Below are 24,913 nucleotides of genomic sequence, written 5' to 3'. Positions count from 1 at the left end.
TCCACAGCATGTCTTTTCTCTCCCCTCAGCCCAACCGGTCGCAGCAGATGACCCCCCCTCCCTGAGCCTGGTTCTGCTGGAGGTTTCTTCCTGTTAAAGGGAGTTTTTCCTTCCCACTGTCACCAAGTGCTGCTCATAGGGGGTCGTTTTGACTGTTGGGTTTTCTCTGTATTATTGTAGGGTCTTTACCCACAATACAAAGCGCCTTGAGGTGACTGTTTGTTGTGATTTGGCGCTATATAAATAAAATTGAATTGAATCAAGCTCAACATGAGCCCATTTAAATTAAAATGCTTCATTTCCACAGTTCTGATATGTTTCTGTTACTGTGGAGGTAATCTGGGTTCATGAAGTTTGCAAATCATTTCATTCTGTTTCATTCAGATTTTACTGACACCAAACTTCTTTTTCTTTAACTGAAGTCCTCTGATCTCATAATCAGATGTTAACAGACATGAAGCTGCTGGTCTCTGAGGACTTTCCCTCAGAGGTTCACATCCAGCTGATTTTTCTCTCTTAATTTGAAATTAAAACATATTAATAACCTCATGATTCTGACGATTTACTTTTCTCTGAATGAAAATCAGTAAAGCTGCTGATCTTTTAACCCTTTAAAATATTTTCAGACGCTACAGGAGGCTGGAGAGACACGGACCGGCCACACAGTGACGCTGTAAGCACGAAATGAAATTAACGTTCAAGGTTATATTCAGGATCCACCCACTTTATGAATCAGGGCTGTGACTGGCTCCAGACACACACGTAAACGTTTTCTTTAGAGAATAAGAGTGATGGTTCCGATTGACCCGGTTAGAACCGGACCTCTTTCAGAGCTTTAGTATAAACGTGGATTTAATGTGACAATATTTATAGATGGTCAAGTTTACATCTCACTCAACAGAACACAGAGAGCCCAGCTGACCGATCAGCGGCTCATACTGTGATCAGCAGGCTCTGACAGTTTGAATCAGTCTTCACGGTGATGTTGAATGTTTCTGTTGTCGGACTGGATCTCCGATCACATATTGACCCACTCTGTATCGATTACTACTTGTGTTTTTGTTCGTCTAAAGATACACGCCCCCTGGCGGCAACTGGCAGTCTCACGCAGAATGACAGAGTCCGCCAATCAGAGACGACGCTCTGTCGCGACCCTTTTGATTGACAGGCCCGTCAGCGAATGGCGGTGCGCCTACGCCACTGGCCGTGCGACGGGAGGGCGGGGCTCTGCTCCGCTCGGCAGCACAGCGGAAGAAAATGGCGGCCGTGGCTGCAAAGCCAGGAGCTGCGGCGGTTCCGACGACAACAACAACAACCGACGAGGGCCCGTCAGAGCCGGGCCCGGCCGGACCGGGTCTCCCTGGAGCCCCTGCGGAGTGTGAGGGACTGCGGGAGCCTGGGCCGTCTGGGGACCTGGCTGCGCTGCGGGCGGAGGACGGAGGAGACGCGGAGGGCCGCCATGTCAAGACGAAGCTGGAGCCCGCGGAGCTAGAGCCTACGGCGGGAAACGCGCCGCCGGAGAGTGTCGCTAGCGACGAACCGAGCAGCACTGGGCCGCCGGACTGGGTCGCCGTAGATCGGTTTTCCCCCGGGCTGCCGGCGGACCCGGAAGGTGGTGGAGACGTGTCTGCGCAGGAGGCGTACCGCGGCCCGGACCCGCAGCCCTCAGCCGTTTTCCTACACTCCTTCCCGGCTGCGCCGTCCGTCACCGAGGCCGGCCTTTCTCTGGCCGAACCGGCCGAGCCCACCACCAACGAGACTACAGACCGAGCCGAGACCGCGGGACGGGACCGGGTCTACACGACCCTGGCACCGGAGGAGCTTAGGCCCGGGCCCTCTGAGGATACTGTGCTGGACGGAATCGCGGAGGGTCCGGAACCGGACCCATCGGGGCCAGAAGAACCGGGGGCCCGTGGTCTGAGGGACTCCTCTCCGCCCTGCCGTTCACCGAAGCGACGGCTGCTGACGGACGCCGCAACGGAGGACTGCCCCGGAACCGGACCCGCCTCTGTGCTGGACCTCAGTCCCGGGTCCGAGGTCCGAGTCTGCCTGGATCACGTCATCGATGACGCGCTCGTGGTGTCCTTCCGGCTGGGAGAGAAGGTGTTCTCCGGGGTCCTGATGGACGTTTCAAAAAGGTGAGACTTTATTAACTGGAAGGCTCTTTGACAGCTGATTATTGATCAGGTCAGTTAATAAAAACGTTATTGATCCCGATCTAAGAGGGAGCCTGTACAGATGAGATTTTGGTCCGTTTGAATAATAAGGAAAAGTCCATGTTTTTATTTTTCTGATATCATTTTTCTTCATATTTTTATTACATTTATACTGAACAGTCATGAAATACTTGAGTACAGTAATGAGATTACTCTGACCCACGGCCCACAGAGCATCCCAGTTTTATTAGGGGAAAACTTGATTGGAATGTGCACAGAACAGTTCAAATGGTGGAAACTGAAGACAAATGATGATGAAATTTACATCAGCAGGACTGAATCTGAAACACTTCGGTGTGACAGGTGTGTCTGCAGGGGGCAATGTGACTGCCTGTCAGCTCGTTAGAAATTAAACGTTAGCTCCTAGTTTTCTGTGAGCTCCTGATGTCTGCTCTGATCTAATCAGAATAAATGAGAAAACAGTGAAAATCATGGTGGAAGCAAACTGCAGACAAAAGGTAAAAAATAAAAACCAGATAGAGAACAGTTCTTTGGCCTGCTTTAACATTTGACCTCTAACCTGCTGCGTGGTTTAGATCTTTTGGAAAACTGAACAAACATCAAACTTTATTGGCATGAACATGAGTCATATGCAACAGGTAAAAGCTGGTGAGTATGCAGGACAAGCCCAGAAAGCATTGAGTGTTCCTGACACATCTGTGTTAATAAAGTTTATCAGACGAAAATGTGGAAAACAGTCTGTTTTATGTCATCACAGCTTTTAGAGGAAGGTGTCACCATGGTAAACGAGATGGCGAGCCAAACCGTGACCTTTTACTGACCCTCACCCAGTCATGTTTTTAAAAACGATGTGACGATCAGTCAGCTGTACAACAAGAACAAACGAATCTATGATTTTGCTCCACCCTCTCCTCCAGCCTCTGAGTGTGGAGTTTTTCATCTTTAAAACAGGAAATATTCATTTTGTGTTCAGAACCACGAATCAGTGATTTAAAGGTTGTGATGGTTTCATCAGTCTGAGCAGATGCAGGTGTTTATTACAGTCAGTGTTGACCCACTTCACGCCTGAGCGGCTTTAAATGCTGACATTTTTACATGGTTGGTAAGATGCACCAGACTGAAGCGAGCGACGAGATCCTTGTGATGGTCACCCTGTGGCAGCTCCACCAGGTGGTGATGGCTGTAGCGGCAAAAAGACTTAAAGTCCAAAAGAAGTCACGGGGAAAACAGCTTTATGACCTCTGTAAACACTTTCCTGTGTAATTACTGGTAACAACTCGGGGATCTGGCAAAAAAAAAATCACAGACCAGCCATATCACAAGATTGGATGACTGCTTGTTAGTGCTGATAGCCTAATAGCCATGCCCAATTGCTAATTGTGGTGATAGTGAGCATTTCTGAAGGTTAATCAGTGAAATTCTCAGCCTGCCCTAGTGCCAGATGATCAACAGCTGATTAGAAGCCTGTAACTGTTACAACTAACCCTTAACCACATACCAGCAGGCACACAGTTGTAGTTGCACAACCATAGTTATATTCATAATTGTGCAGTTGTCGTCACAGTTACAGACATAGTCACAGTCGCAGTCGCACAGTAATTCCAGGTTCATGCAGGGTCAGTATTCTAGCTGACAGCGTGTTGGTCTCACTGTTACGTTTATATGATTTCTTATTGTGATGGAATAATTTAGTTATTGATCATCCCCTCCATCTGTACCTGGGTTTAATTAATGAAGGCCTAGTCAATGTGTGTGTGTGTGTATGTGTCCAAATAACTACACACACACACACACACACACACACACAATTGTGCAGAAGTATTGAATCACCTGTCATTTCTTTATATTTTGGAGGAAGTGTGAAAGTTTATTGAAACGTGCAAGCATTTATGAGGCAAAAACTGAGTTTGTACAATTCTAACAAGCTTGAAAGTCAATATTTTATGTGACCTCTTTTATTTTTCAGCCTGAACTCTCTGAGGCAGCTTTCATTTTTTAAGCAGTATTCAGGAACAGTTCTCCAGGCTTTCCTGAAGGACATTCAATGTTCTTCTTTGGATGTTTCTGCCTTTGGTTCTTTTCTCTGTCAGGATGATCCCACACTGCCTCAGTAATATTGAATATTTTAATACGCCATATAGGATGAGACAGTATAGTGTATATTGATATAGTGTAGGTCGCGTTAGAATTAGGGATGGCACGATACCACTTTTTAATGTCCGATACTGATACCAATATTTTATATTTGGATATCTGCCGATACTGATACAAATCCAATCTTTTTTTAAAAAAAAAACAATTGTTTTTAAATGCCTGGATGCAAGTAAAAAGTCTCTCACACAACAAAATAAAAATCTTTTAGTTGTCCCACATACAGCTTTTCAGGCAGTGGCGCCAAAGCTCTGGAACTGTTTACCACTCCAGCTCCATTTAGCTGACTCTGTGGCGTCTTTTAAAAAACAGTTGGAAAACTTTTCTGTTTAACCAGACTTTCTGTTGACTTTTATTCTTTAAATATGGTAATGTTAATATGTTTTTAACATGCTGTTTTATATGTTTTGTTTTTTGTTATTTTGATATTGTGTTTTAATTATTGTACAGCACTTTGTGACTTGTTGTCTGTGTAAAGTGCTATATAAATAAACTTTACTTACAGCAATCGCTCTATCACCTGAATCCTGTTGCTCCTATGTGAAAAGGTGATGCATTGAATTATGGCATGTTGCAAATTTAATTAGGACTACAACTATCGATTATTTTAGTAATCGAGTATTTTATCGATTATTCCATCGATTACCCAAGTAAGTGGATAAGAAATACTTTTTTCTTATTAAGAGTTTATCTGCATATTTTAACTTCCGTACTGCAGTTTTCCCCTGTGTGAAACAGACAGGGTGGATGGAGCAGTTACAAAGTTCTCTTTTCTTCACTTATTGATCAGGTGGTTGATGAAGGACCTCCAGCTGTTTCCCAGTAAAGGATTAATGGAGGTTACAGCGAGAAAAGCTTCTTTTGGACGCTAGAACAACATTTAGTCCACTCCATCTGAGCTCACCGGCTCCGCCTCTTTGTGCTTGTGCAGACCGACTGCTCGTAAAACAGCTGACTGCTGCTGTTGCTTCATCAGTGAAAGACTGGGGTTGTGTGAGCGTAATCTTTTGTATGCTTTGTAATAATGCTTTGTATTCACAAGCATTCTCCTAAATACGTTTCTGCTGCAGGGCAAAATTTAGTCACTAATCAGGAATTAAAGTATAAACAATATTTTGACGGGGAAGGGGTCCTTCCTGTACCGAACTATTGCTAGTGCTAATAGCTGCGCTCGCTAGCAAACTGGGAGCTGACGTAGAGAAAAAAATAACAGCTAAAATTCTCAGCACAGCAGCACAACACACAAACACAGCAGAGAGCGGTGGAGGTGTGGAAAAACATGTCAGCGCTTTGAGTGCTCATATCTGAGTAGAAAAGCGCTATATAAGAACTAGTCTCTGGAGCTTGAAAAAGGCGACTGGACTTCTTTTTGTTTCTTGAAGACGTTTCACCTCTCATCCGAAAGGCTTCTTCAGTTCTCAACCAAATGGTGGAGAGACCCAGGTATTTAAACCCCTGTGGGCGTGAAACCACTGATTAAATATGACCCACGCCCCCTTCACACCTGGGCACATGTGTTCACGCACATGATCAATAGAGGGTCATAACCACCTCCAGGGGACTACGCCCACAGGGGTTTAAATACCTGGGTCTCTCCACCATTTGGTTGAGAACTGAAGAAGCCTTTCGGATGAGAGGTGAAACGTCTTCAAGAAACAAAAAGAAGTCCAGTCGCCTTTTTCAAGCTCCAGAGACTACTATGACCTGGATGACTGAGAATCTACACAGATATATAAGAACTAGTCCATTTACCATTTACCATTTATCCACGATGTTAAAGTGAATCCGTCGCAGCAACAGAGAACTTCTTAGAATCTGAGGGGTTTTTTTAACTCCTGATCCACTCCATTCCGGTAGGTGGCGGTAATGCAGCTCTGAGCTGGTTTGATCAACCGCAAACCCACAAGAAGAAGACGATGCCAGAGAACTGTAATACAGCTAATGTGGATCGGATCGGATTGCGTGTTTTATTCCTTTCCCATATCCGATCCAGTAATTTAGGTCAGGATCGGACCGATACTGAATATCGGATCAGCGCATCCCTAGTTACAATCATACTTGTAGCTCCACCAGTTCACCTTTCTCTTCTCCCAGTTTGTCTCTGCACAGCTCCGCACTGCCCCGCCTCGCTCCACTTCACCTGTTAATCATGCAGGAAGCGACTGCATGGCAGTGTTCCCAACTTAGTGACTTTGTTGCTAGATTTAGTAGCTTTTCAGACCCTGCTGGCAACTTTTTCCCTAAAAGCGACTAACGACAAATTTAGCAGCTTTTTCTGGTGAGGTTGGAGAGTTTTGGAAACCTGAAATCCTCCGCTGTCGCTGTGTTTTGTGTACATACAACCTTTGTACGTCCGTTTGCACGCTTTGGCATCGCCCAGACCCCCAAGAGTCCCTGGTTGCAGGTAAGAGGGCGCCGCCATACGCAAAAGAAGTTGGTTTGTACCGTAAGTCACGTGACCTTAATAGCTGAAATGGATTTTTTTTTCGTGTGCTTGAGGACGCTGCATTGAGCGTGAGGGCCTGTTGCTGTGATATGTCAGCGCATATGTCTATGAATTTACTGAGGTGGCTAAAATCCAGCAGATGGAATTTTGTTCATTCAGTCTGTCACAGTACTGGATGTACAGGAGTACACACAGGAGGAAGTACTTTCCTGTGAAGTAGACTTCACCAGACTGGCTTTGTAAAGAATAATTCAGCCTTTTGTTCTGTATCTTTTCTGTTTACATTTTAATAGCACAGCTGTGAGTCTTTTTTTATAGAGGGAAAAAAAGCATAAATTTATTTGAGGAGCATTATTATTTAAATATGCCAGTGGTTTATTTTTGAGCAATTTCTCATTGATATCTACAGCTGAATGATAATAAAAATATCTGTGTGACATTTGGGACACGTAGCTTTGACTCTGAAGTGCCTTTTTGTTTTTACCTTTGGGAAGATAAAATATCAAGGTATATATCGTATATCACCATTCAGCTAAAAAATATTGAGATATTACTTTTGGTCCATATTGTCCTGCCCGAGGGAGGCCGATAGTGATCCACTGTGTGTTTTTTCTATCCAGGTGTGCTTTTCCTGCACTGGCATTGTATTTGGGATCATTGTCATGGTGAAAAATGAAGCTGTTCTCTATCAGAAGCTTTCCAGATAGCATTGCATGGTAGTTAAAATCTGATGGTACCTTTCTGTGTTCTTAATTACAATTTTGATGAGAGACTCCAACACCACTGGCTGAGATGCAGCCCAGACCATAACGGTGTTTATAACAGATGGTTGTAGGCATAATCTGCTGACCTATTGGATTTGGATCCATCCCTCCATAAGACCCATTGCCACTGATTCTCAGTCCAGTTTTTGCGTAATGTGGCATACTTCAGCCTTTCTTCCACTCCCCTTCCTTAATGGCTTCCTGACAGCCACTGAGACTATTTCTGATGACACTTCAGTGAACAGTAGATGGATCAGCTGAAGGTCCAGATGCATCTCTCAGGTCCTGTCAGGTCTTTACTGGATTTGTTTCTGTTTCTTAAAGACATGACTTTCAGATGCTGTTCATCTGCTGTTCATCTTCCACATGTCCATTTTCCACTATATATATATATATATTAGGGATGGGACTCGATTAAAAAAATTAATCGAATTAATTACAAGCTTTGTAATTAATTAATCGAAATTAATCACATTTTAATTGCATTTCAATATTTGACATGAGAAATATTAATTTAAGTTTAGTTGATGAATAAATCAATATACATAAGCTTAAACTTCAAAATTTAGTTTATTTTCCCACCAGTCTACTACACAGACCAACGAAGGGTGGAAGTGCTCCTGTGATAAGCAAACTCCTGAAATTAAAGTTAAGCATCATAACTGGATAGTTTTATTCAACATTAATGTCTCACTTGTTATAGTTGGAAATTAATCATTCTCTCAGCTGTATTCCTTGATGTTGAAATGTGTTATGCTTGTTTTAACAGCTTATTTTGAATTAAAGACTTAAAATTAAACCACAAAAAGGAGAAAAAGTTCGTTCTCCGTTTAACAGCTGCTTTTACACAGCTGTGCTTTGCACTCACGGTTGCTAGGCGACATGAGCTACGCAGAGGTGACGGCAGCTGATATGAAGGCTAGCTGCTCACTTCCGGGCTTTGTGGGCTGCGAAAGACGTGGGCCGGGTCCTTCGCAGGATGCGGCCCCTAATTTGGACATTGTGCGTCGATATAATCTGTATGCCGGGAACTCGCGCACTGAGAAACGTTCCACGGTGCAAAGTGCGATTAAAATGCGTTAAAATTTTTAACGCGTTAATTTCCCTGTAATTAATTAATCGGAATTAACGCGTTAAAGTCCCACCCCTAATATATATATATATATATATATATATATATATATATATATATATATATATATATGTATATGTATATATATATATATATGTGTATATATATATATATATGTATATATATATATATATATATGTATATATATATATATATATATATGTATATATATATATATATATACATATATATACATATATATATAATATGTAATATCTAATAGCGCTTAAACCCTTTCTTTAACAGACTTTAACACCGAGCACATCACCGAAACGTCTGTGCAAGTGAATTTGCATTACCGTAGTTACGCGACAATTTGTCCTGTCCTGAAACCAATTCAAATGGTTTCTGAAAGCTGAGAAATTGTGCTTCAGACCTAACATAGCGTTATTACAGTAATTGTTGTCAGAAGTCCACGAACAATGGGACATTTGAAATACACAGTCAGTGTTAAAGGCTTAATAGATTGTTTGCAGCCCGAAATTCCAATTTTATGGCTTCAAACTGTGAGTGGCTGCTAGAAACAAAGAGCCTAAAGATACAATTAAAATGTGTTCTTTGCTTAGTTGTCTGTTTTGTGCCAACACAACACTTCATTCCCTGTGTTAGGAGCCTTTTTTTGGTTTTTAATGGTCACCGATCATAGTTGTCTTAAACAAAAAATGTTCTCTGAAAATGGTGAGATACAAGAAAATGATTGATAAAGCAGCCAGTGTCGAAAGAAGAACTTTGAAAGGCCTGCTACTCAAGAGCACTTTATATTACAAGGTCTGACTCATTGGAAACGAAATGTATAGAAGTACTTTGGCACAGTACTGTGTGTACTGTGTGTATTGATCATTCGTTGGATTATGTCAACGAATGATCAATTCTCAATATCGTGTGTCAGTGTGAAGGTTCTCATCCTTGGCTTGTCTGCTTCTAGGTTTGGCCCGTATGGGATTCCCATTACCGTGTTTCCACGCCGGGATGACCGAAGTCGACGTCCAGTGTCTCTCCAGCAGCCTCTGCCAGTTAGCAACAACATCCCACCCACCAAAAAGGAAGAGGATGCTGCACTGCCCCCTCCTCAGGACTGGACCTCTAAACCACCGCCGCTGTTTCAGGAGGGGGCACCATACCCGCCACCATTGTTCATCAGGGACACCTACAACCAGGCCTTACCTCAGCCGCCGCCACGCAAGATTAAACGGCCGAAGAGACGCTACCGCTGTGAGGAGCCCACCTCTATCATGAATGCCATCAAGCTCCGCCCCCGCCAAGTGCTCTGTGACAAATGCAAAGGGGTGGTGGCATCAGGTGGGCACCGGGAGGCACGGCGGGGCCAGGTGGACCTGAGGGGCGAGGAGGCTTCGCGGCGGCGGAAGGCAACAGAAGGACCAATCTCCGCCGAGGTCAAGCGTCTGAGGAGCGACGACAAAGGAGGACGGCCAGCTGCTGACCGGCGCTCCTCATCAGGGATACGTGTGTCATCTTCATCACCATCCTCATCCCGCCGTGTCCTGAGGGGAGTGGCCTCATCATCATCCTCAGCAACTGCGAGCCGCATGCGCCTGAAGCTGAACTCTAAGAAGGTTCTGACCAAAGGGTCAGCTGACCGCTCAAAGGCGCGGCAGGTGCTCAAGACGCTGGTGAGGAGCTCACAAACGCCACCCCCACGAAGGCCCAAAGACCAGGACCAGAACCAGGACCGCCCCAAAGCTGTGACCCGAGCGGCAGCCCTGCAGAACCACAACCAGAAGGTCCACTTCACGCGCCGCCTGCAGCACCTCAGTGGCACGGCCACCAGCACGCCACTCCCACCCAGAATGCGCCTCAAACCCCAAAGGTATCGTACCGATGACAGCCAGGCGCCAAGCTCCTCCTCCTCCTCGTCCCTGCCCAAACACAGCACTCGCTCGTCGCCTCCCAAACCTGCACTAATCTCCACCCCCACGTCAAACCCATCCACAGCCCAACCCCCTGTTCAAGTCATTGCTCCTACCCCAATGCCCTCTTGTGCAGGAAGCATTGCTGTGGAGATGCAGGCAGCTCCTGAGGAGGGAGTAGGAGGTTCTCCCTCCTCCTCCTCTGTAGACTCTGCCCCGTCAGAGTACAGCTCCACAGACACCTTTGAACTCCCCCCTCCAGGAGACCCGCCCTCTTTCTCTTCTCCTCCCCCTCACTCCCCCTGTCCCTCTTCAGCACCACAGTGCCCACCCACCTCCCCCCCAGCCACCCCTCCCCTCAGAGCCGATGCCGAAGAGGTGCAGGGCGGCGTCGAGGAGGAGGGCGGTGACCTGAAGAGGCGCCGTAAGTCTTCCACGTCGTCTTCCTCCTCCTCCTCGTCATCCTCATCCTCTGTCTTCTCAAAGTCTGTTTCTAAATGTCCACTCCCCGACGGCCGCACCGTGTGCGTTGGCGACATTGTGTGGGCGAAGATCTACGGCTTCCCGTGGTGGCCGGCGCGCGTACTTGGCATCACGATATCACGGCGTGGCGATACGGGGCTGGCAGTGCGACAGGAGGCGCGGGTGTCTTGGTTTGGCTCACCCACCACGTCCTTCCTGCCGCTCTCCCAGCTGTCGCCCTTCCTGGAGACATTCCAGTCACGTTTTGACAGGAAGCGGAAGGGCCCGTACCGCCGTGCCATCGCTGAGGCTGCCAGCGCTGCCAAGCAGCTCACGCCGGAGGTCCGAGCACTCCTCACGCAGTTTGAGACGTAGCATTGGCTGCTGCCAACCCACCCATATACAGACCCTTTCCCCGCCCCTTTCACACAAACCCTGTCCCTTCAGAGGAGGTGGGAGGAGCTAGAAATTGACTGACAGATAATGATGTTTCTGTTTCATATTTGTTGGGGGGGGGGGGCTGTCAGGGAGCAGGGCATATTTGCAGATTTCTCCTTATCTACAGTCAGTGGTGGTGTTTCAACTTGCCACACCGCCACAATTACTTATAGCATGATGATGTCACTGAAATAGGAAACGGAAATGTTTTTGTAAATAATTCAGCCTGATGATTGGCTGACAGAGCAATGATGTCACAGTATTAATAAACACTAATTAAGCTTCTCATAGTGATCTGATTGGCTGATGGCGGCTTGGCAGTGTGAAACGCTGCAGTGGCGTCACTTCCTCTTGAGAAACAGACTGAAAACTTTGTTTTTTTTTTCTAGAAACTTCGTTTCCGTTCAAATGATTTTAAAAAATGTGAACAAAGTGAGGTCCAACCTGCGGCCCGGGGCCCCGAGCACAGCCATGCTGAGCCGCCGCCAGTGTCAGAACATTGTGTTTGAGACCCCGAGCCGCTTGGGTGGGCCCTGATGATGATGATGAAGGTGATGATGATGCTGGTGATGAAGGTGTCTCTGCTGTCAGACTCTCTTTACCGTCTGTTTGCAGATCAGAGAGTCCTGCTGGACAAAATGACGGGAACAGTGTGTACATGTGTTACTTCCTGTTTGAATCTGAATAAACGCTCAAACTTCCTCTGACCTTCGGCCTCGTCATTTCCAGTCTTCTTCTGTGGTGTTTCTCTGACGGAGACCTCAGACTTTCTAACCTGCAAACAGATGCTTGGTAAACGGGTCTCCACAGCTGCTCTCAGACTCCGCCCACATTTGTCTCTTTTTGTTTTTTTTTTTCTTTTTATTAAAGCTGCCTGAACCATCAGGTTGGTGTGTTCACAGGCCAGGTGATCAAACACCTGACCTACTGGTGCTGAATAATTCCTGGAGTTCACAGGAACCCTGCATGACTCTGAGGTCAACTAACCTAAACCTGAGCTCAGGGTTAAACCTCAGGTTTAGTTTGTTTGGAAAGTTAAAGAGGTTCATGGAAAATATTCAAATATTTTTTATGTACCTGAGTTTGGAGATCAATTTTCAGAGCCCACCATCAAATATTCTGATCACCTTTCAACGTTCAGCATTATTGATCAGCACTAAATTGGACCTCAGATAATCTAACACATCCTCTTTGTACTGTGAATGCTGCCGTGGGCATCACATATAAGACTGAGATCAAAATCTGACCAGTCAGATTTCAGGCTTTAATAATAATTGCTTTTTTGATAATCAGCTAATCTGCTGTGAACATCACAACCGGCTCGGTCCAGCTGAACTAAACTAACCTCCATGAAATGGTTAAAGGCAGCTCAGCCCCACGGGGCATTCTGGAAACAGGAAATGGTTCATTTAAATTCATCAATGTTTGATCAGTAATATGATCAGGTGACTGGTGAAGCTAGTAATCTGTCAGCAGGTTCAGCGTTACCACAGTCGATCGCCTCACTTCTTCCTGCGTAAAGACACAATTTATGGAGAGGGGCTCAATTAACTTTGAAGTAATCAGTCACTAATCCATCAGTGGTTATTGACCGCCAGTGATCAGTGGAAGGTGAAAGAGGATCAATAACTTCGGAGTGGCAGGTCATAAGTGTGTGAAAACAGGAAGCAGCAGGTGAAAGGAGTGCACGTGTTCTGTACATACATGTTAATCAGTATAAGCCACTATCAGACTGAATATAGAATATTCAACATGATCAGTACAGCTTATAACAAACCATCATCTATATCAGGGTCTCAATCTTTCTCTCCCTCTTCCAGTTCATAGATTGCACTCCCTGATCCTGATCCGGGTGCAGATCCAGACCCGTGACTTGATTCTGATAAGATCCCAGATATGGACCAGGATCAGGACCTGTTACTATTCCAGGCCCTAGTTTTGATCCTGGTCCTGGTCCAACTTTAAGAGGTTGGCCCATTACAGTCCACATGTAGCATGGCTATTACAGCATCCGATCACAGAGCTCCACCCACAGTCAGTGAAAAACTTGATGCAGCTTCTGCATCAGAAAAATGAAGCCAGTGAGGTGTAACCAAATCAGCTTTCTGACCTCTGGGCTCAGTCACTAAGTTTGGGTCACACGGTTTTAGAAGGAGGGTTATCTGGTATGCTCATTGGCTAACGACACGTGACTGACGTGACACGTCAGACCCGCCCCTCTGGTCACAATTTTTTTATTTTTTTAGTGAAAACGTCTCAGACAGGACCAGAAAATAACAGGTGAGGTCACTGGAGCTCCATGCACCTTTGATCCCATCAGTCCGCCATTTAAAGCCGGAAATAAACCGTGCCGCTCGCCATTCTCAGAGGTCAGAGTTCATAATGTGACACGATCCAGCATCATCACCGCAGACACCGTGCAGCAACTGAAATAACGGCTTTGATTCAAACATTCTTCCCGAAGCTCCTCTACGGTCAGGGTCGGTGTTAGGACCAGCAGCAAGAACTTCAGACTGTCCACGATCAGTAAACTGATATCACCACTGATGATAGATGGTTAAATCACTCTTCTGGTCCTTGGCTCCAAAGGTTTTCTGTCACATGACAGTGATCAATAAACTGATCAGTGTGTTTCTGAAATCCTGAATTTGAAAAGTTTATTGATCAAGTAATTGGTACAGACTAAATCCTGGATGATGATTAACAGAGAGGGCAGACTCATGCTAACGCTGGAGAGGTGGGTCCTCGTACTGGGTGCTAAAACAGGAAGTTATTGAGCTCATGAACAGGATCAAATTCTGCAGATCATCATGTGACACACAGCAAGTGAAAGGCCTCTCAAGGAGGTTTCATCACTTCCTGTGTGTCGCCTGTTAAATCATTCCAGGAATGAGACCGACCCCAGGTGGGTCTGAACATCTGTTTTTACCCTTGACCTGTATCATCACCTTCATCATCTCCTGTTGCCTCATCTCCTTCTTCATCTCCATCATGTCTTTCTCCTCCTCCTCTCAGTTGCTGTCTTTAGGGTGTGCCACAGTGGATCATCTGCCTCCATCTCCCCCTATCCCAGCATCCTCCTCTGTCACACCAACCCTCTGCATGTTCTCCTTCACTACATTCACGAATGCTCTCTTCTCCGCCTGCCTGGCAGCTCCATCTATATCTCTACCCTCCCTCCTCTGCACACATCCAAACCATCTCAACTTCTCTGACTCTGAGCTGTCCCACTGATGGATTAATATCTAATCCTGTCCATCCTGCTCACCTGTAGCACAATCTCCTGTCTTTTTGTCAGCACCAGACTACAAAACTGCAAAAGTTACAACTGCTACTGAAGCTACCTGCTAACCTGCTGTTAGCAGCAGACATTATTAAATCAGCCTGAAAGGGTTAAAAAGAAAACACAGGTAGGGGTCACCTGATACCTGGCATCACTGTGTCTGTCCTTTGTCTGTCTTCATTGTCATCAGACCTGAGTCTGGGCTTGGTCACATGATCTGCATTAACCCTCTAAAACCCAGAGTTTCACCAAGTGCTAAACCCAACTTAATCCCGAATTAAACGTGATCTGATCCTGGACTGAGATTGGCATTTAAAGGGGTTTTACTGAAAGGGGTCACACCTGGACAGGTTTTGATTTATCAACCCAGTTCCAAAAAAATCTAAAGACGCCTGAAATGTAAAAACAGAATCCAATGATTTCAGATCTCATAAACCCAAATTTTATTCACAATGGAACATAGAAAACATCACATGTCTAAACTGAGGAAATTGTGGAACAATTTTAGAAAAACATAAAATTGTGAAGACTGTGAATATCTTATCACCCACAGTAACATTATCATCAGACTCAGAGACTCTGGAGGAATGTGTGTGCAGGGATGAAGCTGTAAACCTGTGATTTTCAGGCAGCACTGCAGTAAAAACAGGCCTAATCCTGTCCTGGAGATCACTGCATGGACTCAGTAGCTGTAGCTCAGTAGGTAGAGCAGGTCACCTACTGATCGGTTCGATTCCTGGCTACTCCAGGCTACATGCCAATGTATCCTTGGGCAAGATACTTAACCCCAAGTTGCTCTCCGACCGTCCTGTCGGAGTATGAATGTGTGTGAATGTTAGTTAATTAAAAGCACTTAGCTTAGTAGAAACATGGAAGTGCTTGTATGAATGTGAGTGCATGGGTAAATGTAAAACGTGTTGTGTAAGCGCTTTGAGTGCTCTGATTGAGTAGAAAAGCGCTATATAAGAGCTAGTCCATTTACCATTTACCATCCACACATGCAACTTAAAGAAGAAGCCACATGTGAACCTGATTCAGAATCAGCGCCGTCCTCTCTGACCCAAAGCTCTTTAAAATAGACTGAGGCAAAGTGGAAACTGATCTGAGGTCAGAACTAAAGAGCAGAGGGAGCATCCAGCTGTTCTCAGCTCAGTTCAAAGCCTGCATCTCTGACAGCATGGGGGTGGGGCATCAGAGCAGCATGTGCTCCCATCCAGAGATGTCTTCTTCAGGGAAGGGTTAGGGTTAGGGTTAGCAGGTGCAACGATGCTAAACTGCATCCTGCCGCTATTCCAGCAGCACGGCTTCATAGTAGGAGAGTCCGGGTGCTGAACCGGCCTGCAGTCTTGATCTTTGACAAACGAAAAGCTGTGAACATCTGGAGCATCAGGAACCCCAAAACAGGACCAAGCAACCCCAGGACTGCTGAACAGCTGGACTTCTCTATCAGACAGAACAGGACAACCAAAGTCCAGCAGCTGCTCTCCTTAGTTCCAGATGTTTATAGATTGATGTTAAATCAGAGGGGCTACTGCACAGCTGGAAACACGGACCTGTGACAGCTTTAGAGACGTGATGCTGTCATCAAACTCAATATGAGCTCAGATTTATATTAAAATAAGCATTTCCTCAGTTCTGATATGTTTCTGTTACGTTGGATGAAATCTGGGTTCATGAGGTTTACAAATCATTTAATTATGCTCCACCTGGTGGTGACTCTCAGTCATTACATATTAATAATTCTTAACGAGACACTTAGCCCATCACTTGTCACTGATCACTTGATCCACACGAACATCACAGAAGTATCTCATAAATAATTCAGTGAAAGTGTTCTTGATGATGAGGTCACTTCCTGTTTATAAATCACAATTTATTCAATAATTAACTGGAAGTGAAAAATGAACAGCTTCTCCCTGATTTGTTAATCAGTCACAAATGTAACAGATCAATGGACCCAGTGATCACCTGTATGTACTGGTACCAAAAGTGTTTGTTGGGTATGTCCAGGCTGTTAGCCAATAAGCAGAGACATGTAACATCACACGTGATGCCATCTGCCTGAACAGATGATCCTAATCAATACTTTTTCTTTCTCCCTCTCTTACTCTGCAGCACAACGCTGAAGAGCTGCTGACACTTGGAATCCTTTGCTGTGATTGGCTGAAAGGCTGTGGGTGGGTTCATATCATCACATGGACACAGATGATTAATAATAATTATTTAAGTGAAGAGTTTATATTTATAAAGAAATGTATTGATCTGGTCTGATCACTGCCTGTTTCCATGGATACCTGGTTTAATTCATTGACATCACATGCTATACTCTGCGTCCTCCAATCAACAGTCATTAAACAATCAGCCAGTAACCAATCAGCGCGTAGCTTAAGGAATGATGTCACTGAGATTTACAGACTTTACTGCTGCACCTGAATGCACTGTCCTCTGGTAGCCTCACCTGGAGATAAGGCTCCACCCTGTCCACACACCTGAACCAGAGATGTGTTAGCCTAGCTAAGCACAGAGACTGGATGCAGATGGGCACTGCTAGTGTAGCTCCTGTAACAGGTGGTGTAATGATTATAGATTGATTATTGAACAGATCGTGTCACAGTTATGTCAGAGCATCTCCATGACATTCACAGGGATACCCTGTATGTTACCTGGAGGTTACCTGAAGGTCACCTGCAGATGTGACTGATCCTTGGATGTTTCTATATCGGAAATGATGCAAAAAGGAAATGATTCTTCTTCTTCTTGTAAAGTTGTAAACAAAATACAATAAAAGGCTGCATGTCAGACTGTTTTTTCTCATTGGATTATTGATCAGTGATCAGAGTCACATTCAATTCAGTTCAATTTTATTTATATAGTACCAAATCACAACAGTCGCCCCAAGGCCCTTTATATTGTCGGTAAAGACCCAGAGAAAACCCAACAGCCAAAACGACCCCCTATGAGCAGCACTTGGTGACAGTGGGAAGGAAAAACTCCCTTTAACAGGAAGAAACCTCCAGAAGAACCAGGCTCAGGGAGGGGGGGTCATTCAAAATTGGTGGGAAACATGGATGTTAGTCAAATAGTCACACAAGTCATATCTGCCAATCTGCCATTCAATCATTGTTAATCTCTGTAGTCACCACAGCAGTAAGTGCCTCAACTACAGTTGTGTTCAAAATATAGCAGTGCATTCAAAAACATGAATAAAGCTCAGAATCCTTATAATAGTTTTTATTTACAGGCATTGGGAACACTGCACATTATATTCTAAATCATAATGTGGAAAAATGTATAAATTTTCCAATTACTTTACAGGAAATTAAGAAAAATTAATGCTGGGCTGCTCAAAAAAATAGCAGTGTCTGCATTTTTCTTTATAAACTCAAATATTCACTTTATGAACTGAAAAATCTGTAGGAATCAGCATTCCTGTCAATCACTAAACTAATATTTAGTTGTATAACCACTGTTTCTGAGAACTCCTTCACATCTGTGTTTCATGGAGTCGACCAACTTCTGGCACCTGTGAACAGGTATTCCAGCCCAGGATGATTTGACAACTTCCTACAATTCCTCTGCATTTCTTGGTTTTGCATCAGAAACAGCTTTTTTTATGTCACCCCACAAGTTTTCTATTGGATTAAGGTCCGGGGATTGGGCTGAGCACTCCATAACTTTCATTTTGTTGGTCTGGTACCAAGATGCTGCTCGCTTACTGGTGTGTTTGGGGTCTTGGTCTTGTTGAAACACCCATTTCAAGGACATTTCCTCCTCAGCATAAGGCAACATGACTTCAAGGATTTTGATATATGCAAACTGATCCATGATCCCTGGAATGCGATAAATAGGCCCGACACCACAGTAAGAGAAACATCCCCATATCATGATGCTTGCACCACCATGCTTCACTGTGTACTGTGGCTTGAATTCAGTGTTTAGGGGTCGTCTGACAAACTGTCTGGGGCCCTTGGACCCAAAAAGAACAATCCTAATTTCATCAGTCCACAAAATGTTTCTACATTTCTCTTCAGGCCAGTCGATGTGCTCTTTGGCAAACTGTAACCTCTTCAGCACATGCCTTTTTTTTTCCCACAGTGGGACTTTATGGGGGCTTCTTGCTGGCAGATTAGCCTCACACAGGTGTCTTCTAATTGTCACAGTACTCACAGGTAACAGACTGTCTCCGATCACCCTGGAGCTGATCATTGGCTGAGTCTTTACCATCCTGGCTATTCTTCGATCCATTTGAATGGTAGTCTTCCGTTTTCGTCCATTTCTCTCTGGTTTTGCTTTCCATTTTAGAGCATTGAAGACGACTTTAGCTCAGCAGCCTATTTTTTTATGCACTTCTTTATATGTTTTCCCCTCTCCAATTAACATTTTAATCAAAGAACGCTGTTCTTTTGAACAATGTCTGGAACGGCCCATTTTTCTTAGGTTTTCAGTGGGAAATGCATGTACAACATGTGTTGGCTTCATCCTTAAATAAGGGCCACCTGATTGACACCTGTTTTTTTACAGAATGAATGAGCTCACTTTTTTTTTTTAACACGCCCCTTTCAATTAATTATTCAATTACACAGACTCAGCAGCATGCATCTCACGAATGTTGGGTCTGTTGGTTTTCTATGACTCTACTACAATTCAATTCAATTTCAATTCAATTCAATTTTATTTATATAGCGCCAAATCACAACAAACTGTCGCCTCAAGGCGCTTTGTATTGTGGGTAAAGACCCTACAATAATACAGAGAAAACCCAACAGTCAAAACGACCCCCTATGAGCAGCACTTGGCGACAGTGGAAAGGAAAAACTCCCTTTTAACAGGAAGAAACCTCCAGCAGAACCAGGCTCAGGGAGGGGGGGTCATCTGCCGCGACCGGTTGGGCTGAGGGGAGAGAAAGACATGCTGTGGAAGAGAGCCAGAGATTAATATCAATTAATGATTAAATGCAGAGTGGAGTATAAACAAAGTAAATAAGGTGAATGAGAAACAGTGCATTATGTGAACCCCCCAGCAGACTAGGCCTATAGCAGCATAACTAAGGGATGGTTCAGGGTCACCTGATCCAGCCCTAACTATAAGCTTTATCATAAAGGAAAGTTTTAAGCCTAATCTTAAAAATAGAGAGGGTGTCTGTCTCCTGAATCCAAGCTGGAAGCTGGTTCCACAGAAGAGGGGCCTGAAAGCTGAAGGCTCTGCCTCCCATTCTACTCTTAAGTATCCTAAGAACCACAAGTAAGCCAGCAGTCTGAGAGCGAAGTGCTCTGTTGGGGTGATATGGTACTATGAGGTCTTTGAGATAAGATGGTGCCTGATTATTCAAGACCTTGTATGTGAGGAGAAGAATTTTAAATTCTATTCTAGATTTAACAGGGAGCCAATGAAGAGAAGCCAATATGGGAGAAATCTGCTCTCTCTTTCTAGTCCCTGTCAGTACTCTAGCTGCAGCATTTTGGATCAGCTGAAGGCTTTTCAGGGAGCTTTTAGGACAGCCTGTTAATAATGAATTACAATAATCCAGCCTAGAAGTAATAAATGCATGAATGAGCTTTTCAGCATCACTCTGAGAAAGGATGTTTCTAATTTTAGAAATATTGCGCAAATGCAAAAAAGCGGTCCTACATATTTGTTTAATATGTGCATTGAAGGACATATCCTGGTCAAAAATGACTCCAAGATTTCTCACAGTGTTACTGGAGACCAAAGTAATGCAATCCAGAGTAAGTATCTGGTTAGACACCATGTTTCTAAGATTTGTGGGGCCGAGAACAAGAATTTCAGTTTTATCTGAATTTAGAAGCAGGAAATTAGAGGTCATCCAGGCCTTAATGTCTTTAAGACATTCCTGCAGTTTAATTAATTGATGTGTGTCATCTGGCTTCATTGATAGGTAAAGCTGAGTATCATCTGCATAACAATGAAAATTGATGCAGTGCTTTCTAATAATACTGCCTAAGGGAAGCATGTATAATGTAAATAAAATTGGTCCTAGCACAGAACCCTGTGGAACTCCATAATTAACCTTAGTGTGTGAAGAAGACTCCCCATTTACATGAACAAATTGGAGTCTATGAGATAAATAGGCTGCTGGTCCAGACGGCATCAGCTCCAGGCTCCTGAGGTGCTGCGCAGATCAGCTGTGTGGCATCATGGGATACATGTTCAACCTGAGCTTGAAGCTGGGGAAAGTACCACAACTGTGGAAGACCTCCTGTGTGGTACCGGTACCAAAGACCAAACATCCAAAGGATCTTAGCAGCTACAGGCCGGTAGCCCTGACATCGCATCTAATGAAGACCCTCGAGAGGCTGGTCCTCAACCATCTACGCCTCATGGTGTCGTCTTCGTTGGACCCGCTGCAGTTCGCCTACCGGCCTGGCATCGGGGTGGATGACGCCATCATCTACCTCCTGCACCGAGCTCTGACCCACCTGGAGAAGCCTGGAAGCACTGTGAGGATCATGTTCTTTGATTTCTCCAGTGCTTTTAACACCATCCAGCCAGGACTTCTGAGAGACAAGCTGGAACTGTCAGGAGTGGACCACCACATCTCCGAGTGGATACTGGACTACCTCACTGACCGCCCACAGTACGTGAGGACACAGGGCTGTGTCTCTGACAGGCTGGTCTGCAGTACGGGGGCCCCACAGGGAACTGTGCTGGCACCATTCCTCTTCACCCTCTACACTGCAGACTTCTCCATCAACTCCCCACGCTGCCATCTGCAGAAGTTCTCTGACGACTCTGCCATAGTTGGCCTCATCACAGGTGAGGATGACTCAGAGTACAGACAGTGGACTCAGGACTTTGTGGACTGGTGCCAGCGGAACCACCTCCTGATCAACGCCGCTAAAACCAAGGAGCTGGTGGTGGATTTCCGCAGGCGCAGACCCACCACACGGACACCGGTGAACATCCAGGGAGTGGACATTGAGATAGTGGACTCTTATAAGTACCTGGGTGTTCACCTAAACAATAAACTGGACTGGACTCATAACACTGATGCGCTCTACAGGAAGGGTCAGAGCAGACTCTACCTGCTGAGAAGGCTGAGGTCTTTTGGAGTGCAGGGGACACTCCTGAAGACCTTCTATGACTCTGTGGTGGCATCAGCCATCTTCTATGCAGCAGTATGTTGGAGCAGCAGCTTGTCTACAGCTGAGAGGAAGAGGATAGACAAGCTCATCAGGAAAGCCAGCTCTGTCCTAGGATGTCCTCTCGACTCAGTGCAGGTGGTGGGAGACAGAAGGACTCTGACCAAAATAACATCACTGATGGACAAGGTCTCCCATCCCATGCATGAAACTGTTGCTGAGCTGGAGAGCTCCTTCAGTGACAGACTGCTGCATCCTAAATGCACAAAGGAGCGTTACCGCAGATCCTTCCTCCCAGCAGCTGTAAGACTTTATAACCATCACTGCTCCCAACAAAAACCACAATAGCCTACACAATGTAGGATAATATATAATATACTGTAAATAGTCCGGCCTGTTAAGGTTCAACACACAGGCACATCATGTACATTGTATATAGTGTTATTATTATTATTAGTAGTATTAAGGTTAATATTGTTTGTTGATTTTATATATATTCTTTTCTTAATAGTGTGAATTATTATATCTTTATTTATATTTATAATAACTGCGGCTGCTGTTACACCCAAATTTCCCCTCTGTGGGACAATAAAGGCTGTTTCTTCTTCTTCTTCTTCTTCTTCTTAAATATGATTCAAACCACTGCAGTGCAGTACCTTTAATACCTATAGCAAGCTCTAATCTCTGTAATAAAATGTTATGGTCAACAGTATCAAAAGCTGCACTGAGGTCCAACAGGACAAGAACAGAGATGAGTCCACTGTCAGAGGCTCTAAGAAGATCATTTGTAACCTTCACTAATGCTGTTTCTGTACTGTGATGAATTCTGAAACCTGACTGAAACTCTTCAAATAAACCGTTCCTCTGCAGATGATCAGTTAGCTGTTTTACAACTACTCTTTCAAGAATCTTTGAGAGAAAAGGAAGGTTGGAGATTGGCCTATAATTAGCTAAGACAGCTGGGTCAAGTGATGGCTTTTTAAGCAGAGGTTTAATTACAGCCACCTTGAAGGTCTGTGGTACATAGCCAACTAATAAAGACTGATTGATCATTTTTAAGATTGAAGCATCAATAATTGGAAAGACTTCTTTGAACAGTCTAGTAGGAATGGGATCTAACAAACATGTTGCTGGTTTGGAGGAAGTAACTATTGAAGTTAACTGTGAAAGATCAACTGGAGCAAAAGAGTCTAAACAAATACCAGCAGTGCTGAAAGCAGCCGAACATGAAGAATAATCTTTGAGATGGTTATGAATAATTTTTTCTCTAATGTCTAAAATTTTATTTGTAAAGAAATCCATGAAGTCACTACTAGTTAAAGTGAAAGGAATACTCGGCTCTACAGAGCTCTGACTCTTTGTCAGCCTGGCTACAGTGCTGAAAAGAAACCTGGGTTTGTTCTTATTTTCTTCAATTAATGATGAGTAGTAAGATGTACTAGCTTTACGGAGGGCTTTTTTATAGAGCAACAAACTCTTTTTCCAGGCTAAATGAGCATCTTCTAATTTAGTGAGACGCCATTCCCTCTCCAGCTTTCGGGTTATCTGCTTTAAGCTGTGCGTTTGTGAATTATACCACGGAGTCAGGCACTTCTGATTTGAAGCTTTCCTTTTCAGAGGAGCCTACTACACCTACTGGTAAATTATTTGCCATGTAGTAATATGATTTCTACCAAAAATATTGATTGATCTGGTTAGTCATGTTGGACTGCTATTATTTTGAACACAACTGTAAACATCTTATGAACATATTGCAACAGAATGACATGGAATTAAAGTGTTAATTAAGAAACTGAAGAACAACAAGGCCTGTGGCACTGATAATGTCATGGTTCTGGGCCGGTGGCCCAGTGTTTTGTATTCCTTTGGTTCTGTTGGTTATATCTCTGATTATGTTCATTAGTTTTCTTTTGTGTTCCTCAGTTTATTTCTAGTCCCTTGTGTTTCTCTGTGTCAGGTCTGCGTCTCTGTCCAGTGTCTGTGTGCCAGTTCCCCGTGTCAAGTCTGCATGAACCTTGTTTAGTCACTTCCTGTTTTATTTTGACAGTCTTGTGTTCCCCGTGCTGTGTGTTTCATTTTGATTCCCCCGTTATTAGTTCTATTTGTTTCACCTGTTGGTCCCTGCTGTTTCCTCTTGCCCTGATTACCTAATGTGTATTTAAGCCCTCAGTTTTCATCTGTTCTTTGTCGCGTTGTCATCAGTGTTCCCTCGCTGTGTGTCCCAGTACCTTTGTTTTGATTTTAGTTCTGGCACCTGTCCAGCTCCTGTTTAGCTGAGTTTATGATTCCTTGTGTTTTTGTTTTTTTTTTATTAATAAACCACCTTTAAATTCTATTTTGTGTGAGTCCTGCATTTTGGGGTCCAATCCTGCCTACCACACAACGAGCTTTGACAGATAATGATAATGAATTTTGAAAAAATGTCCAGAGATGATGTTCTCATTAATAGTTCATCTCTTCAATCTAGTTCTTGAGACAGGCCTTGTACCTGAAGATAGGAGTGTTGCTCTTATCAAACTCTTTTATAAGAACAAAGGTGATATAAATAACCCTGACAACAACAGGGGGATTACATTGCTTAGATTTATTGGTAAACTTTTTACTTTGGCTATAAATGTCAAAGCCGGTGGGCAGGTGGACTCTAAGAGGCAGGACTCAGAGGTAAAAGTTAAGTGTTCATTTACTAGGTTCTTGAAAAACACAATTTGTAACAGTCATCCAGTGGTGCTATAATCAGCTCTCAGGTCCAAACAAGTTATCCGTAAATGCACTCTGAAACTTTCTCCACTCCTCCTGGGAACAGAGACGGGGTCAGGTTAGTGAGGCAGAACGGTGAGCAGAGCAAAGGCAATAATGACCAGAGAGCCAGCAGCACTAACTGTTTTCCAGTTAACAATCCAGTGGAGACTAACCACAGCCTGGCAGCTTAAGTAATGGCCTTGACGAGATCAGGAACTAGTGTCTCATCACTCCCAGGTGGGCAGAATGATGAGGGGGTGGAGGCCCAGACCAGGCCCTGCCCACCAAACATGAGACCACAAAACACACACACACATCCATCTCTCACATCCATAATGTGAGAGATGGAATAG

General features: G+C 44.3%; 1 protein-coding gene across 1 annotated transcript; it reads left to right on the top strand.

The window, feature by feature from the left end:
• The first annotated feature begins 1,255 nt into the window (after nt 1-1,255).
• Nucleotides 1,256-11,969, top strand: pwwp2a (PWWP domain containing 2A). The gene is made up of 2 exons (XM_030746270.1): nt 1,256-2,138; nt 9,596-11,969. Exons 1-2 carry the CDS (start codon nt 1,258-1,260, stop codon nt 11,373-11,375), a joined length of 2,661 nt encoding a protein of 886 aa, XP_030602130.1. The 5' UTR covers nt 1,256-1,257; the 3' UTR covers nt 11,376-11,969.
• The last annotated feature ends 12,944 nt before the right edge of the window (nt 11,970-24,913 follow it).

This window comes from Archocentrus centrarchus, chromosome 14 (assembly GCF_007364275.1).
Source record: "Archocentrus centrarchus isolate MPI-CPG fArcCen1 chromosome 14, fArcCen1, whole genome shotgun sequence".
In the NCBI taxonomy this organism is placed as follows: Eukaryota; Metazoa; Chordata; class Actinopteri; order Cichliformes; family Cichlidae; genus Archocentrus; species Archocentrus centrarchus.
Note: the sequence above shows the minus strand (reverse complement) of the source record. Positions and strands in the feature narration are given on the sequence as shown.

Coding starts and splice junctions, on each gene's coding strand:
- pwwp2a (XM_030746270.1), top strand. CDS start 1,258: ATGGCGGCCGTGGCTGCAAAGCCAGGAGCTGCGGCGGTTCCGACGACA. Junction 2,139..9,595: donor CTGATGGACGTTTCAAAAAG/GTGAGACTTTAT, acceptor GTCTGCTTCTAG/GTTTGGCCCGTATGGGATTC.